Source organism: Moschus berezovskii, chromosome 4, assembly GCF_049115385.1.
Source record: "Moschus berezovskii isolate FMDL1 chromosome 4, NW_MosBer_1.0, whole genome shotgun sequence".
Classification (NCBI taxonomy): domain Eukaryota; kingdom Metazoa; phylum Chordata; class Mammalia; order Artiodactyla; family Moschidae; genus Moschus; species Moschus berezovskii.
The window spans coordinates 19,537,567-19,556,046 of record NC_142463.1 but is presented as its reverse complement, the minus strand read 5'-3'; the positions used below and the strand labels follow the sequence as shown (position 1 = coordinate 19,556,046).

General features: G+C 41.4%; 1 protein-coding gene across 1 annotated transcript in view; it reads left to right on the top strand.

Moving 5' to 3' along the window:
• Positions 1–18,480, top strand: part of EIF2B3 (eukaryotic translation initiation factor 2B subunit gamma) — a 123,194-nt gene that overhangs the window by 82,842 nt on the left and 21,872 nt on the right. The window contains exons 7-9 of the mRNA XM_055401792.2: positions 14,609–14,736; positions 15,817–16,007; positions 17,993–18,070. Coding sequence (XP_055257767.1) covers positions 14,609–14,736; positions 15,817–16,007; positions 17,993–18,070 — 397 coding nt within the window. The remainder of the gene's footprint in view (positions 1–14,608; positions 14,737–15,816; positions 16,008–17,992; positions 18,071–18,480) is intronic.

The following is an 18,480-nucleotide window of genomic DNA, read 5'->3' as shown; positions in this document are numbered from 1 at the left end:
CTCATCCTGGCTGCTGCAGCTCCTTTGTAGCTCATTTGACCCCCACTGGTTAGCAGGTCCCCCACCTGGCAAGTGTACTGTGGTGGTATGTACCTGGAGGACAAGCCTCAATTTGGTGATTCTATGGCTCCTGGCCAGAAGCTCTACCAAATGGGACTTTGCCAGAGCTTGCTGTAACAGAGGAGGATACGGAGCCTCATCTCAAACCACCTCCCCATCTCAAGGTCTTAAAGACCTTTATATCTTTCTTCTCCCCATCTACCGCATTACCTCTCAAACTTTGTGAGATTAAAGGAGGCATTTATAGTAATCTGGTTATGAAAATGACTCCTTTAGAGACAGATGGGGAAAAGGAAACCTAGGAGATACAGCTTCAAAAAAGGACTATTTTAGCAATCCTTTCTCTCACCTATGAAAATTAACATTCGGCCCTGTAAATTTTAATTGTCTATTAATACATATTAATATCTTCCACACAGATTCCTTGAGATTAGATTCCTACCTGGATTGATAAGGCATTCAATATATGCTTGATGAATGGAAGGAAAGGAGATGCTGTGACAGTTTAGACAGCAGAAGTAATTAGGTACAGCAGTAGTTAAAGAAGACATGAGTATTTCTGCAGTTGAGTAGAAAAGCTATAGGGAAGGCCGTGGAGAGAAGAAAACCTGTACAGTCATTGACAAGAGAAGCTTAAACTGAGCTGTGTGACCCTGGACAGGTGTCTACCTTTCTGTACCTCACTTTCCTCAGCCGGAAATTGGAACAGATGGTACCTGATACATAATGGTGATTGTGAAAAATACTTGTGAAGAGCTTAGAGTAGTACTTGGTGCATAGTAAAGACTTTTCATTGATCACCTATGTTGCTGGACTCTAAAGATGAAACAGTGTAGTTTCTGCCTTCAGGTTGCTCACAGTTTAGAGAGAGGCAGGTTAAATTATTACAGTAAACGTGCTGAGTAGTAGGAGAGTACAGTAGAGGAGTATAATGTGCTAGAAGCACAAGGGAATTAGGGAGGGATGATGGAAGTACTTTGTAACTTGATTTGGAGTAGTGATTGCAGTAGTATATATTTGACAAAACTTATTGAACTGTGTGTTTTAAATAAAAGTAAAGTCTTAGTTGCTCAGTCATTTCCAACTCTTTGCAACTTCATGGACTGTAGCCCACCAGGCTTCTCTGTCCTTGAATTCTCCAGGCAAGAATATTGGAGTGGGTAGCGGTCTGGCCCCATCACTTCATGGGAAATAGATGGGGAAACAGTGGAAACAGTGTCGGACTTTATATTTTTGGGCTCCAAAATCACTGCAGATGCTGATTGCAGCCATGAAATTAAAAGACGCTTACTCCTTGGAAGGAAAGTTATGACCAGCCTAGATAGCATATTAAAAAGCAGAGACATTGCTTTGCCAACAAAGGTCCGTCTAGTCAAGGCCATGGTTTTTCCAGTGGTCATGTATGGATGTGAGAGTTGGACTGTGAAGAAAGCTGATCACTGAAAAATTGATGCTTTTGAACTGTGGTGCTGGAGAAGACTCTTGAGAGTCCCTTGGACTGCAAGGAGATCCAACCAGTCCATTCTAAAGGAGATCAGTCCTGGGTGTTCACTGGAAGGACTGATGCTAAAGCTGAAACTCCAATACTTTGGCTACCTCATGCGACTAGTTGACTCACTGGAAAAGACTCTGATGCTGGGAGGGATTGGGGGCAGGAGGAGAAGGGGACGACAGAGAATGAGGTGGCTGGATGGCATCACCGACTCGATGGGCATGAGTTTGAGTGAACTCCGGGAGTTGGTGATGGACAGGGAGGCCTGGCGTCCTGTGATTCATGGGGTCGCAAAGAGGCGAACATGACTGAGCGACTGAACTGAACTGAGCCATTCCCTTCTCCAGGGGATCTTCCTGACCCAGGGATCGAACCTGGGTCTCCTGCATTGTCAGCAGATTCTTTACCATCTGAGCCACCAGGGAACTCTTAAATAGGTACATTTTATTATATGTAATTTACCAAAAAAAAATTTTTTTATTTTTAAAGTTTAAAAAATGAATTGGACTTATAATTTTTTAAAAATTCAAAACAATAGACATTTAATAAATACCTAAATATATTCCAATTGCTATGTTGGGGGGTGAAGATACCAAGATGAATACAGTTTTACAGACCACTATCTCTGTAACCTTGAAAAAATTATATTATGCAACAAGAGAGAAAAAATGAGTCAGAGATCCCCAGTCTTAATAAATGCGAAAAGGGCACTTCAGGCAGCAGGAGTGTCATGACAGCTATGCTTTGGCAAGATGCTCCAGCAGCAATGGGAGGGAGAGACTGAACAGTTATTGGGCTGAGCTTAATAAGGTAATGTAGTTCAATATTGATTTTTAGCTACCAGTCTATCATTTCTAAGCTGGTTTAATATAACATTTTCTTTGCAAGTCTTCTGCCTCCAGGCTATCCTTTTTAAATTCATCCTTCACAAGACTACTAGGGGACTTTTCTAAATTGCAGATCTGACTGCATCATATCTAGTTGACGAGCATCGCCACATCCAACATTTACCAGTTGAAGTAATGCATGGACCCAGAAAGTAGTGCCTGGGGTAATAAAGATGTGGCAGGAGTTGCCTTAGGGATGCCACTGTTTGACTTGGATGCCGATGTCATGCTAAATGTCTGCTAGTCTACATGTGCATTAAGGCACTCAGCTTCATCAATATGTGATCTTGAGTTATTTCTAACTCAAGCTTTCTAAGTATCAAATAAATCTTCCATTCTATTCCGTCGCTCAGTCATGTCCGACTCTATGCGACCCGGTGGACTGTAGCCTACCAGGCTTCTCCATCCATGGGATTCTCCAGGCAAGAATACTGGAGTGGGTTACTGTTTCCTTCTCCAGGGGATCTTCCCGACCCAGGGATCAAACCCGGGTCTCCCGCATTGGAGGCAGACGCTTTAACCTCTGAGCCACCAGGGAAGCCCCAAATAAATCTTAGAAGCCGTTAAAAAAAAAAAAAAGAGGATTGATAAGTTTGACTAATACCAGTTTTGAAAGTTCTTTGTTGTGGGGGGAAAAAAATCCAGTAAACATAGTATAAAAATAAAGAGGGGTTTCCCAAGGGGCTCAGCAGTAAAGAATCTGCCTGCAATGCAGGTGATGTGTGTTTGATCCCTGGATTGGAAAGATCCCCTGGAGAAGGAAATGGCAGCCCAGTCCAATATTCTTGCCTGGAAAATCCCATGGACAGAGGAGCTTGGGGTTGCAAAAGAGTTGGACACACACGACTTAGCAACTAAACAACAACACAAAAATAAACAACAAAGGTCTTGCAATACCAAGCTACCCCAAACACTAGTTTCCATACATTACAAAGAGCACTTAAAATCAATAAGGAAAAGACTAATGACTCAGTAGAAAAATGGATAAAAGCTGTAAGTAGTGGGTTCGTAGAAAAAGCTGCTGCTGCTGCTAAGTCACTTCAGTCATTTCCGACTCTGTGCGACCCCATAGATGGCAGCCCACTAGGCTACCCCGTCCCTGGGACTCTCCAGGCAAGAACACTGGAGTGGGTTGCCATTTCCTTCTCCAATGTGTGAAAGTGAAAATGAAAGTGAAGTCGCTCAGTCATGTCTGACTTGTAGCGACCCCATGGACTGCAGCCTACCAGGCTCCTCCATCCATGGGATTTTCTAGGCAAGAGTACTGGAGTGGCTTGCCATTGCCTTTTCCGGTAGAAAAAGCTAGTATACATCAAAAAATGCCTACTCTCATAAAAAAAATGCATGTTAAGCAGTTTTAAAATACTATTCTTATTGTATGACAGAGATTTTTAAATTTTGTGATGAAGCTAGCAAGGCTGTGGGGAAATTTTCTTATAGTTTTCTACATAAACTTTTTGTAGGGTAGTTGATGATACCTATCTGAACTTACAACTATATACTCCTTGCCTAAGCAGTTCCTTTTCAGAGACTCTGTCCCACAGAAATATTTACTTAAAAGTATGGAAATATTCATTGCAAAATGTTCTTTGCAGCATTGTTCATAACAGGGAAAACTTGTAACAGTTTAAACAGGGTAATTAATTATGTTATTGTGCAACTGTTAAAAAGAATGAAGTATGACTCTGTGTGGTGATTTGGAAAGATTTCCAAGATACATTTACTTTATTAAAAAAAACAGCAAATTGCAGTATTGGTGTACATTTTCAGTGTAATGTAATTCAATTTTTTGCTCTAAAGAAATAAAAAGATATACATAAATATGTTTTAAAGGTCTTTTTATCCATTTCTGAATGTAGTTTGACAGATGGATAGTCCAAAGATTGTCTGAAATTTTTAATTCAAAAATGTGTTGGATTTTATGGCCAGACCAGAGCTTAGACTGAGTATTATCACTGTGATGTCTCTTGAGGCTGAGTGGTAAGCTAAAAGTTTCTCCTCTTTTACAGAGTTATCTGATTTAAGCTTAAGGAAGCTGGCCATTTTGGAACTTTTTGTGTGGCTTAGCAAGAGTTGCTCCAAAAGGAGACTAGCCCTGTAAAGCACTGAAGCAGTATGTTGGCTGTCTGAGCTGAAGCCTTGGAAGACAGGAAGTTTATACCAGAGTTAGTCCTGGTTTCCTTTAGCACAGAAACCCAGGAAAAGAATTGTCTTTCTTGTCCTTTTCCTGACCTGTTAGACCTGCTAGCCATTTTAAGAGACGTAGAGAAAATTAATCTTTGAAAAAGGAAGAATTAAAACTGAATACTTCCTTTCTGTTCAGAAGAACCCAAAATTATAATCAGCCTCTTCCAGTGTTAAAACCCAATCCATTGGTGCAGGACATACAACCTTAGGGTTTGGCCTTCAGAGCACCATCCATGTACCAGGCACTGTTCTGGGTACTTTTCACACTTCAGTTCATTCACTCCTTAAAATCGTTCTCTCATTTGGTATTAACTTCATATTATAGAAGAGGAAAAGGAAGCTTCAAGTAATTTGCTCAATGTCATACAGTCAGGGCCCTGATAAAATCTTTTTTTTTAATTGGAGGATAATTACTTTATAATATTGTATTGGTTTCTTCCATACGTCAACCTGAATCAGCCATAGGTATAAACACATCCCCTCTCTCTTTATTTTTTAATTGATTTATTTTTAATTAAAGGATAATTGCTTTACAGTATTGTGTTGGTTTCTCCTGTACATCAGCATGAATCAGCCATAGATATACACACTTGCCCTCTCTCTTAAACCTCCCTTCCGCCTCCTATCCCATCTCACCCATCTAGGTTGTCACAGAGCACGAAGTTTGACCTCCCTGTGTCATACAGCAAATTCCCACTGGCTATCCATTTTACATATGGTAAAGTGTGTTTCCACCAGGACTTCCCTGGTGGCTCAGACGGTAAAGCGTCTGCCTACAATGCAGGAGACCTGGGTTCAATCCCTGGGTTGGGAAGATCTGGAGAAGGAATTGGCAGCCCACTGCAGTATTCTTGCCTGGAAAATCCCACGGACAGAGGAGCCTGGGAGGCTGCAGTCCATTGGGTCGCATAGAGTTGGACACGACTCAGCGACTTCACTTTTACTTCACTGAAGTATGTTTCAGTGCTGCTGCTGCTGCTGCTGCTAAGTCACTTCAGTCGTGTCCGACTCTGTGTGACCCCATTGACGGCAGCCCACCAGGCTCCCCCGTCCCTGGGATTCTCCAGGCAAGAACACTGGAGTGGGTTGCCACCTCCTTCTCCAATGTGTGAAAGTGAAGTCGCTCAGTCATGTCTGACTCTTAGCGACCCCATGGACTGCAGCCTACCAGGCTCCCCCATCCATGGGATTTTCCAGGCAAGAGTACTGGAGTGGCTTGCCATTGCCTACTCTCCCAATTTGTCTTACCCTCTCCTTCCCCAACTGTGTCGACAAGTTTGTTCTCTGTGTCTGCATCTCCATTGCTGCTCTGCAAATAGGTTCATCAGTACCATCCTTCTAGATTCCATATATATGCATTAATATACAATATTTGTTTTCTCTTTCTGACTTACTTCACTCTGTTTAATAGTCTGTAGGTTCATCCACCTCATTATTCCTCATTCTTGAGTAGATGTCACACTTCCATCATCAGCTTCTCCTCCAGGTTGGGCAGGGGAGTTTTCTTGTCCCTACTTGGTCAAGCCAGGACTGTTATGGCTCTCTGGAAAAATTATTTCAGGTCTTAGTACAATGAGGATCTTTCACTTTGAAATGTCACCTCTCTATAAAGTATTGTTTTTTATGTGTGCAGAGAGCATGTCCTAAATTTTACTGAGCTCACTGGGCAGGATGTGGGTCTCATGCCATGATTGTTCAGTGGTGTGTCTCATGCTTCTGTTCCATGGTTTTGTTGCAAAGTGGGCTTGCTTGGCTTTGTAGTTAGGCAGACCTGCTTTCTTGAGTGATCATTAATTTACAAGAGTCTCCCATACTTTTTTCTTCAGTTATACTCCCCTACTGGGATTAACTATTTAATTACCAACTTTGTCCCTTTACTCTGTCCCTATCAATATGAGGGCATGGATTTACTTGTTTTGCTTGACTGTTATATCCCTACAGTCTAAAATATGCCTGACACATTTGGGGTACTCAGTGAATAAATTCAAATGAATAAAATATTCATTGACTTGCCCTAAGCCTAAGCAGTCTTGCCAGCCTGTAGAATCTGAATATGTTTGTCTTTCTCAAGACATATGCACCAGCATCAAAAATTTATTCTTATAGAAGCTTTCAATATTTTGTTTAAAAGAGGAAAAAATATCTCAGAATATTGTATACCAAATACTTGGTTCTAAAGTCAATACCTTTTAATCTAAAACAATTTCCTGTTTACTATTCCAGATTATATCTATTTTCTTTGATCAGCAAGAAAGAAAAAAAGCCTGAAAACAAAGCATAAGGTTAACTCAGCAATCATGTTTTCTTTCCAGTTACAGCTCTGCTGAGAGAAGAGGCAAGAAACCCAAACCTTTAGTGTTCTTCTCTGCAGTCTTGAGTTGCAGGCCTTATAAAAGTAGGTTTTCTGTTCTGCCTCTTTGCTAACTACTATTTTTAAGGACTGACTTGAAGTGAAAGACAGAGGATTTTAAGTCTCTTTAAATTTGCTTATAAAAACAGAACAGGCAGAATGTAAAAGTAGCCAGTTTTTTCCCTTTGCCATGGACATAATTTTTAGACTTTCCCTAAAAAAAAACTTATAGCTACAACAAAGACCTGATCACATATCAAGGCAAAATGCTAAAAATAATAGATTTAAGCAGAACTAGTATCATGTGTTTTTTTTCAGATGTTGGATTTTTAATGCTAATAATATTAATAATACAGAAACATATGTAGAGTTCATTACATTTCCAAATCAGGAAAGTTCTTTCTATCTCCAAAAATCAGAAGAAGAAATTATTGCCAGCTGTCTGGCTTAGAGGCATTACACTCAGTCATTCACATATCCACTCATTCATCTATTCAAATAAACATTTATTTAGCACTGACTATGTGTTTATTGGTATAGAGACAATAAGCAGAAAATTTTCAACCCTGTAGAAAGTGCTGTGGTTGCAGAAAACACAAGATACTGACTAGAATGGTGTATTGGAAAGAGTCCTGGGCTTTGAGGTAGATATAGAGTAAATTTCCACTCTACCAGTTATAAAAGCTGTGTTGGCCTAATCAAAATAACTAACCTTTCTAAGCCTTGACTTCCTCACTTGTGAAATGAGAATGATAATACCTACCATGAGGATTGCTATAAGAATATGAGATAATATATATTAATTTCCTAGCATGAAACTCACGCTTGATACTGATTCAAAAACAATACAAATAACTGTCTTTACTATGACAGTAAAGAAACCTACAAGTGTTACAAAAGGCATCCAAGTAGAGATAATATTTGAGAGCGGGTTTTATAGCTCATTAAATTTTCACAAAGTGAACACTCCCTTGTAACTACTATTTAGATAAAAAAGTAGATTACCCAGTTTCCAGAAGCTCCCTTTAAGCAACTATCCCCTGCACACAAAAGTAACTGTTATCTTGAGTGTTAAATAAATTTAAGAAGATAAGATCAGATTTGTACTTCAGAAAAATCATTGTGCCTGCAACACAGAGGGTGGATTGAAGGAAGAAGAGACATGATCAGCTTGTGCTTAAGAAAGGGTATTCTGTCTACAATACAAAGGATAGATTTCATGCGGTAAGACTGGAGGAAGAGAAACCGATTGAAAGCAGCTGAAGGAGTCCAGGCAAATAATGACAGTGGCTTAGACTAGACAGTAGCAGTAGAGATGCAGCAAGTTCATAGTTTTGAAAGAGATTTAGGAGATAAAATCAGCAGTGTTTGGTGACTGGTTGTATGTGAGGAGTGGAGGAAGGAGTCAAGATGATTACCATGTTGCTAGCTTGGGTGACGAGGTGAATCTCCATATCACTAAGCAAAGTAATCAGTGTTTGTGGGGGGTAGGAGAAGAGTTGGGAGAAGGATGATGGATTCAGTTTTAGACTTTGTGTTTAAGGTATTGTGGATCACCTAAATGACAGGGTCCATCAGGCTGTTGAAGATGTGAGACTAAAAAGAAGAGAGGACTTGGCTATGATTAGCAAAGAAGTCTGGAGAAGGCAATGGCAAGCCACTCCAAGTACTCTTGCCTAGAAAATCCCATGGATGGAGGCCTGGTAGGCCTGAAGTCGACTGAGCGACTTCACTTTCACACATTGAGAAGGAAATGGCAACCCACTCCAGTGTTCTTGCCTGGAGAATCCCAGGGACAGGGCAGCCTGGTGGGCTTCCGTCTATGGGGTCACACAGAGTCGGACACGACTGAAGTGACTTAGCAGCAGCAGCAGCAAAGAAGTCACCAAGTGATCTATCTCAGGGAGATGAATAGCATGAGAAAAATACAGGCAAAAAGGAAAATCCTGAGAAACACCAAATATTTTAGAGGAAACAAAGAGGTATCAGAAATAGAAACAGGTCAAGAAAGTGATACCACTGGAAGTAAGGAACAAATGGCCTATGACAGTGAAATTTGGAAGATTCAGAAAATATTTTAAAAATTCTACCTATAGGGGACTTACCGGGCAGTCCAGTGGTTAAGATTCTGTGCTTCCACTGCAAGGGCATGTGTTCAATCCTTGGTCCAGGAACTGAGATCCTACCTGCCCTGCAGCAAGGAAAAAAAAAATTGCTACCTATAACTCTGCTCATGCTTCCCTGGTGGCTCAGGTGGTAAAGAATCCACCTGCAGTGCAGGAGACCCAGGTTCAATCCCTAGGTTGGGAAGATCCCCGGACCCACACCAGTATTCTTGCCTGGGAAATCCCATGGACAGAGGAGACTGGTGGGCTACAGTTCATGGGGTCACAAAGAGTCAGACACAACTGAGCGACTTAACACTTTCATAATTCTACTACTTTGAGATAGTTGCTAACTTTTTTGGGGGGCCAATTCCTGTGGCATGAGATCTTAGTTCCCTGACCAGGGATTGAAGTCCCTTGAACATTTTAATGTATTTTTTTCCATCATTTTATTTATTTTTATATATACATATACACACTTGAGATTGTGCTGTATAAATAACTGCCTTCTGCTTGCTTTGTTCATATTTTTTCACGAGCATTTTCCTGTGTCATTAAAAAATTGTTTACTGAGTTTTGCCTGTATGTTATGCTATTACATATGTGTTTTATTGCTTTTCCATTGTTGAATATTTGGTGGTTCTCTATTTTTATAAATAACATTGAGTTATTTTTTAATAACTATTTAATAACTTATTTTATTAATAACAATGATATTTTTATAAATAACATTAAATAATATCTTTTTGTTCAAAGATCCTGTATTATCTGATTATTTTATTTTTTCAGCATATATTTATTGAGCACAGATGTATAGAAATAGAATTATAGAATAAAATAATATGAGTATCTTCAAGACCTTTGTTAGGTATTGTCAATTTTTAGAAAAGATTTTTACCAGTTTATGAATTTACAAGTATGAGAAGTACCCTTATCACTAATGTGAGTTATTTTAAATCTGCTATTTGTGAGAGAAATTGCATCTTAATACTTATTTTTAAAATATTTTTATATATTTTGAAACATTTTAATCTGTTTATCTGTGAAGAATATTAATCTTTTATTCTGTTTGTAGCAATTATTTTATTTTGTGGAGTTGCTTGTTTGCAGCTAGTAGTCAAATCTTTTGTTCTCTTTTGTGATTTTTTTATTTCTTAGGAGCTTATGACATGAGGCAGGTGTTTCTGGGAAAACTATCTAAGAGGGAAGGGAGAGGGGATTTCCCTGGTAAGTCCAGTGGCTAAAGACTGTGCTGTCAAAACAGGGGCCCTGGGTTCAATCCTGGTCAGGAAACTAGATCCTACATGCCACAACTAAGGCCCAGTGCAGCCAAATAAGTCAATATGAAATTTTTTTTTTAAAGAAGAAGAAAAGGAGAAAGTGAGGTTGCCAAGGCCCAGGGCAGTGAATCCAGCTGCTGGCCTTCAGCCCCAAGGGATGTTCACAATGGTTCACGGTGGCATTTCCCACTTCTTGGCATAGCTTTGAGCTACTTTTAGTTTGACTAGGAAGCAGGAAGAATAATTTTGTCCTCCATCATGATGCTAAGCCAACTGCATTGTGAGAATCAACCTGATTGCTGAGCGCCTGCAGAGGCAGGTGGGGCTTGGCAGGAATGCTTCAGGTCCTCTCCTCAAATCCTTGTCTGATCTCCTTAAAGGGTTCTGCCTAAAGAGGCTGTGTGCCAAGGCTTGTTTGCTTGCCTCTTGCAGGGACAGTTCTGTTTCGCCTATAATATAAACATCATGGCTCTGAAATCCCCCAGCTGTCCATGCTTTGTCATTTCTTCAAAGGGAACTGACTTGTTTTGCACCAGAGTGGGGCCAAGGAACGTTTGCTACCCACACTGGCTTGGAGTATTAAAAGGGGAGAAAAAAGCTAAGAATAAGTGTTGTTTCATTCTTCGTATTCATATGGAAATTTTTAATCTTCATCAAAGGATCAGAAGCAAAATCACATTGAAATTCAATACAAGAGCTTCTAGCTTACACAGAATTTTTCAAAGGTGTTTGACTTGATCCTTTAAAAATGACAAAAACCATGGTATAGCTCCAGGGTTTGTAATTTTGCTTACCCTCCTCAGCCTCTGCCTGTCCTGCCTTCCTACCTATGCTCCATTTGTGTGGTCCTGTGTCAGCCTGCAGAACTTCTTTGAATGGGGGCTGGGAGAGGGGATGGGAATGTATGAAGCAGCAGTCAGATTTACTGGGCTCTCGTACCTTAACCCATCTCTCAGGCCATGTTATCTCATCTTTCAAAAAGTCTTGAAACTGGTCTCTTTTCATTCTCCTATTCCAAGCCTATTTTCACTGCTACCAGAATCACCTCATTAAGAAATAAAACTCATCATGTCATTTTCCTGCTTAAAAACTACCTCTGGCTTGTCTCAGTCCAAATTCCTAGACTGCCACAGAAGGCTTTCATGATCTGGCTCCACTGGCTCCTTAAGCAGCTTCATCTCCTACTCTTTTCCTTAAATCCATAGTCAGGTTACTGTCCACTAGATTATGATTTTTTGAAGTCAGAAACAATGTATTTCCAAGGTCTAGCAAAGTCACTGGCATATTACTAGTCTTGTTAAATTCTAAGGTAATTAATTAGTGATTTAAAATTCTTAAAGGTCCACAGTGTGAGAGAGAAAATTAAAAATCATATGGTAGTCTTGCAGTTTCTTTGCTAAGGATAAATTAGAAGCATACTAATGTATGCTCACTGTACTGAAGATCAGGTCCTTCTTCCCCATTACAGATTCCTGATCATTTAAACCAAACATCCTGGTTCAGCACCCAAGGGAAAGCACCATGCCTCCTGGGACCCAGAGAGGCCAAATGGAAGAGTTCCAAACCTCTTAACCAGGATTGCTTACTGCTTGTATCTGAGTGATACAAAATAGTATAGGAAATTTCTTGCCTTCTGAAAGTTTTTCTACATATTGATCTTTGGTCTGATTTTCTTTCTGTAAGTGCTGTCCTAGACTGATCTGACTTCATGAAAGTAAATTGAAGTTAATTTTGTTGTGGAAATTCTTTGGTAGCCTTGGTAAATGAGTGTAACTGTTATTAATATGAGGGAGCACTCTTCAGTAGAACGGAGGCTGAAATCTATGTGGGAAATACTGAATGGATTAGGATGGATTAGTCATTAAAATGGGTATTAAATTTGTAGAGTCTGGAATCAAACCAAGAGAGTAATAGAACCTGTAAGAGTAGAATCTAGGAGAAAAGACAAGAAACATAAAGAATGGCTTAAATTATAAAATTTGATAATTTGCATAAAGAATAGAAGAATCACCCACAATTCCACTACTGTAAGAGAGTATAGAGTAGAAATTATATAAATTGTTTTTGAATAGTGTTATTCAACTTGTTAGTATCAGAAAAAAAATTTAATTTTTATTTATTCCCTGCACTGGGTCTTTGTTGCTGCACACAGGCTTTCTCTAGTTGTGGCAAGTAGGGGCTACAGTCTAGTTGCACTGGGGCTACAGTCTAGTTGCAGTGCATGGCCTTCTCATTGCAGTAGCTTCTCTTGTTGTAGAGCACAGGCCCTAGAGCATGCGGGCTTCCGTAGTTGTGGCACATGGTCTCAGTAGTTGCAGCACGTGGGCTTAGTAGTTGTGGCGCACAGGCTTAGTTGCTCTGTGGCATGTGGAATCCTCCTGGACCAGGGATCGAACTTGTGTCCTCTGTATTGACAGGTGGATTCTTAACCACTGGACCACCAGGGAAGTCCTAGTATCAGATAAATTTTTAATCCATTACTAGAAAAAGCAAAAGAGAAGAAAATATGATAAGCTCTATGGATGCAAAAAGAGAAAATTCAATACCCATACATTGATGAAAGCTTTTATCAAAGTTAGGAATAAGAGAGATCTTCCTTAACTGGATAAAGGGTATCTACAAAACCAATAACATGTGCCAAGTATTAGCTATAAAGTACAAAGCCCAATGTCTACACATAGAGGACAATCAATAAATGGTGTCCTTGGTGATAAAACCTGTAACAATCATCAGTCTAAATGATAATAAAGAAAAATTCCCTTTAATATCAAGAATAAGTAAGGATGAACTGCTGTTAGTGCTTCTGTTCAGCATTAGTGTATTGAAAGTCTTAGCCAATACGGTAAGATAATGAAAAATATGAATTAGAAAGGAAGAGGGAAAATTGTTGTTTACATAGTTAGTATGAAAGAACCTCTTGATGAAAGTGAAAGAGGAGAGTGAAAAGGTTGGCTTGAAGCTCAATATTCAGAAAACAAAGATCCTGGCATCTGGTCCCATCACTTCTTGGGAAATAGATGGGGAAACAGTGGAAACAATGTCAGACTTTTATTTTTGGGGGCTCCAAAATCACTGATTGCAGCCATGAAATTAAAAGACGCTTACTCCTTGGAAGAAAAATTATGACCAACCTAGATAGTATATTAAAAAGCAGAGACATTACTTTGCCAACAAAGGTCCATCTAGTCAAGGCTATGGTTTATCCAGTGGTCATGTATGGATGTGAGAGTTGGACTGTGAAGAAAGCTGATCGCCGAAGAATTGATGCTTTTGAACTGTGGTGCTGGAGAAGACTCGTGAGAGTCCCTTGGACTGCAAGGAGATCCAACCAGTCCATTCTAAAAGAGATCAGTCCTGGGTGTTCACTGGAAGGACTGATGCTAAAGCTGAAACTCCAATACTTTGGCCACTTCATGTGAAGAGTTGACTCACTGGAAAAGACTCTGATGCTGGGAGGGATTGGGGGCAGGAGGAGAAGGGGACGACAGAGAATGAGATGGCTCGATGGCATCACCGACTCAATGGACATAAGTTTGAGTGAACTCCGGGAGTTGGTGATGGACAGGAAGACCTAGCGTGCTGTGGTTCATGGGGTCGCAAAGAGTCGGACACGACTAACGACTAACCAGAACTGAACTGATGATTGTCAGAATCTACAAATAAATTATTAATATTAAGATTGTTTATCAAGGCAGTTGGCCCCAAGATTGAAATATAGTAAAATGAGATTCTGTTAACCAAGAAGAAGAAAATAATTGTTGAAAGGACACCATCTATAATACTAACCCCCCAAAATTTAAGATACCCTGATTAATGGAAAATACAAGGCCTTTATAGAAAAAATTTTAATATTTTGAAACACCTTTTTTTCAAAAGGCAAGAGCATTCTGCCTTCTCACGAGTTATTGTCAGTTAATAGTCAAGACACCATGTTAAGACATATGCACACACATACAAATATTCGGGCACATACTTTGTAAACAGGAATTGTAAGAGACTGTTTTCTGCATAGATCAGGGGAAGGGCATCTCATATTCAACACACTGCTCGCCCAGCTCCAGCCTGAACTGAGAGAACTTAGATCCTCTGCTTCCCCAAAACTGCCAAGCCCTTGCCATTTCTGATCTCTGTTGGTCCCAAGGTGGCATGACAGGAAGGAATTTGACTTTTCCTTGGATGCACAATTTTTTATTCTAATTGAATCCAGACCATCAGATTTCTGATATTTGGCTACTCTTTCTTCCTAGGTCAATCACTTCCATCCGGAGTGAACTGATTCCATACCTAGTAAGAAAACAGTTCTCCTCAGCTTCATCACAGCAAGGACAAGAAGAAAAAGAGGAGGATCTAAAGAAAAAGGAGCTGAAATCCTTAGGTCAGTGCTTGAGTTGGTGCAGTAAGGTACGGGTAGAGACACTTGTGGAAAGAGTGGCTGGACAACTTAGCCCAACCCAAAATGCCTATCTCAAGGCATCAGGTTCTCATCCAGCCAACAGGCAGGCCAGGTTAGCTTACGCCACTCCCTGAGCTCTGGGAAGGCTTACTCAAGCAGATTCTCATCCTTGTGCTCTTCAGGGACAGGCTAACCATGCCTCGGGTCTGTTCTCTGGTTAACAGGCCTGGTTTGGCCATGTTCATCTCTAGACCTTTTTGACTTTGCACTCTGCCCACCATTTCTCAGTTCTCCTGTTCTCTAGGCTCTGGGAAGCCCCACTCCTGACTAAACTCAGCCTCTCCTATCAAGGGAAGAAAGGTGAAGGGCTGTATAATGACAGTCCAACCAAAGCCAACAGACTTTCTCCTTTCAAGGATGTAGGGATGAGGTCAGTCTTTGCTCTCATATCCTTGCCTAGTCCCTGGCCCAGTCCTGGACTCAGTAGATGTTCCCAAAAATGTATTTATCAAAGGAATAAATCAAGACAGTATAGCATGATGCCTTCGATATCAGGACTTAGTATCTCAGACCTGTGTTTGAAATCTGACCCTACCTTTTATTAGCTCTGTGACCTAAGGCAGAATTTTCAGTCTTTTGAGCCCCAGTTTTCTTTATCATAAAATAAAAGATTTCAAATTACTGTTTTAGGAGTTGAAAAATTGGGGCCCAGGTCCTGTGCTGTTTCTCTCACAGCACAACTACCAGGTGTGCTAATAGAGGCTAGCAGCACAAAGCCAATAGGGCTAGGCACTATATACCTGGACAGTCACTTGTGTTTCTCCATGGTGTACAAGAGTCTATTTTATCTTCCCCAGTAGTGCTTGATCATCAGTCAAACTTGCTTATAGGGCCTCTTTTTAAAACATTTTTGTGTCATCATAATTCAAATGTACCAGGGTCCATGCTGCATGGTTGAGTTGCAGGGGAAGAGATTTGAGCTGTACCCTCTTTCAAAACTTGACTGAGTCTATATCCTTTCTGTTATCTCTCTCATGTACTTGCTTGGTTTTGGTTCCGAAGATATTTACAGTTTTATAAAAGAAGCCAATACATTAACCCTTGCTCCCTATGATGCCTGCTGGAACGCCTGTCGAGGAGACAGCTGGGAAGGTTTGTCCAGATCACAGGTGCGCTGCTATGTCCACATCATGAAAGAGGGGCTCTGCTCTCGAGTGAGCACCCTAGGACTCTACATGGAAGCCAACAGACAGGTGAGAGGATGAATTCAGAAGAGAAATCATGGGGATTCGTCTCCCAGGAACAGACCGGAGCCTTTTGTCTTATTTCTTCATTAGGTGTACAGTAACTTTTACAGAATCCCTCATTGCTAAGGTTGAGCAAGACCTGGTGTGTCAGGGGACACCATAGGAGTACCCAAGTACAGCAAAAGGGGAAGTGAGGGGCATGCTGCAGAGGCAGAGCCTCTGTGGCTCCAAAGAAAGGCCAAGGTCTCCAGGAAAGCTTAACTTCTGGCCTTTGGGTTCAACAGATTTCTCCGATTCTGCTCAGCATGGGGATATCCACAGCACTTCATAAACAAGCAGATAGATACTGTGTAACCATTACTGTGATGAGGTAAACAGGCACACAGGGGAGGCTTTCCTTAGAAGGTGAAGGAATAGAGTATAGAGTACCCAGATGGCAAAGCATCAAGGAAGGAATGCCTATGTGAGAGAAATGTAGAGAACAGCATTAGAGCATGCAGAGTCTTGCTAACCCATCCTTTTAACCCTGAGGTTTGTGAAGTGTGGAGAATGAGTAGCTTCTATTGAAGTGGGTGCTGGGAGGGATTGGGGGCGGGAGGAGATGGGGACAACAGAGAATGAGGTGGCTGGATGGCATCACTGACTCGTTGGACATGAGTTTGAGTCAACTCCGGGAGTTGGTGATGGACAGGGAGGCCTGGTGTGCTGTGATTCATGGGGTCGCAAAGAATCGGACACGACTGAGCGACTGAACTGAACTGAACTGAACTGAACAGTGCGCTTAAGGCCCGCCAGATTTTATTTAAGGCGAGGGTAAAGAGGGGGAACAATGAGGAGGCAGCTTGTGTGCAAGAGCTCTTTATTGTGTAGCAGGGACAGGAGGAGGGAAAAACTGGAATTGGAATTGAATCCCTGAAGAAAACCTGACTCAAGAATCTTTAGGACCCATACCATGTGGTAGTAACAGTCTCAGACCCAGACCTCAAGCTGGCCTCAAACTGGGTTGGTTATAGTCAAGGGAATCCAAGCTACAGGGTTTATAAGAAGTCCCACCTAGTCCATGTTTACCCAGGACTGCCCCTGTGTAGCATTAGAGATATATAGAAGGCTTCCTTAATTTGACTTTTAGTTCTCCTTATTCAGTTCTATGACTAGAGTCTGGCTGGCTGGTCTGAAAACAAGTTCATGGATAGCCTGAGGCCAGAGAAATATTCTCTGGCATGTCAGCAGGGGCTCTGCATCGGACAGGCCTGAATGGCACTGGCTGAAGTATAACAGAGGAGATCCCAGGGATAGGGACAGAGGGATTAGCCTTCACATCACCAGGATAGCCAGTCTGGCCAGGCCTCCCTCAGTCAGAGTGTCTACCACACACAGTGCTCTGACCAGCATTCTTTCCACACTGAGAATCACAGATATACTATCTCTGCCTTAACGGGTCCAGAGCTAAAACACTCCACACCCATAACGTTTTCAGTTTTCTCATACTGGAAAGAGAATAGTGTGAATGTCCCCTTAGACATTTTATTTTGGTTGGTAAAGAACGTGGATGCCTCCTTAGGGTGTGTCCTGATTGTGGAGTTGGCTCACATTACTCCCATCCTCACCTCCCGCATGGTCACTGTGGTCCAGGAGGTGAACAAGAACCTAGGATGACTGTGGTTAAGCCTCAGGGTTCCCCTTGCTCTCTTTAGACCTCCTCTCGCAAATGCTGCCTGGCTATCTCAAAGGCTTGTCTCACAGCCTCCCGGTTGAGGGACATAGCAGTACTTCAGGGAGGAGGCTCTCAGCTAGGAAACTGAGGATGAGACTGTATAGAAGCTGTTGCATAAATGATCCTTGTCTTAGGGGAAATACATCAGCCTGCCTCATCCAGACAGGAGGCAGTGGCTAAAAATTACCCACATCTCTTAACTGAACACGGGGTTCTACTTAACATGCTTTCAGGTGTTTTCTGGTCTTACTTTAGTGACCAAACCTCTTTCCTCAAGGTGTCCAAATTGCTACCTGTTATCTGTCCAGAAGAATCACTGATTCACTCATCAGCCCAGGTTGTCAGCAAACACATGGTAAGTGCTGGCTTGGGCAGGGCAGGTATGGGACATTGTCTGGGTACACTAAGGCTTGTCCTTGAGAAGCTGGTTTGGGTTGTCAAGCCCTGAACATCACTGGCCCCAGAGAAGTCCCAAACTGGGTTCTGGTTATAAAATCTTACCTTCAGTCCAGGCTCTCAGGCAGATTGCCTGGACAGGTGCTGAGCCCAGCCACACAAACCCTATAAGGAAGGTTCATTACAGCCTTTGTACTCAGACACAGGATCTTTTCATTTCTGTCCCTCTTCTTACCCTGACTTGAGCACTGCCTTCAGGAGAGCACCTCGGTATACACAGGTGCATGAGTGTGTAAGTCTGAGTTGGTCTCAGAGATATTATGGGAACCTTGTGACCCTGAGAAATATTGGTGATGATCCCTCTTGCTG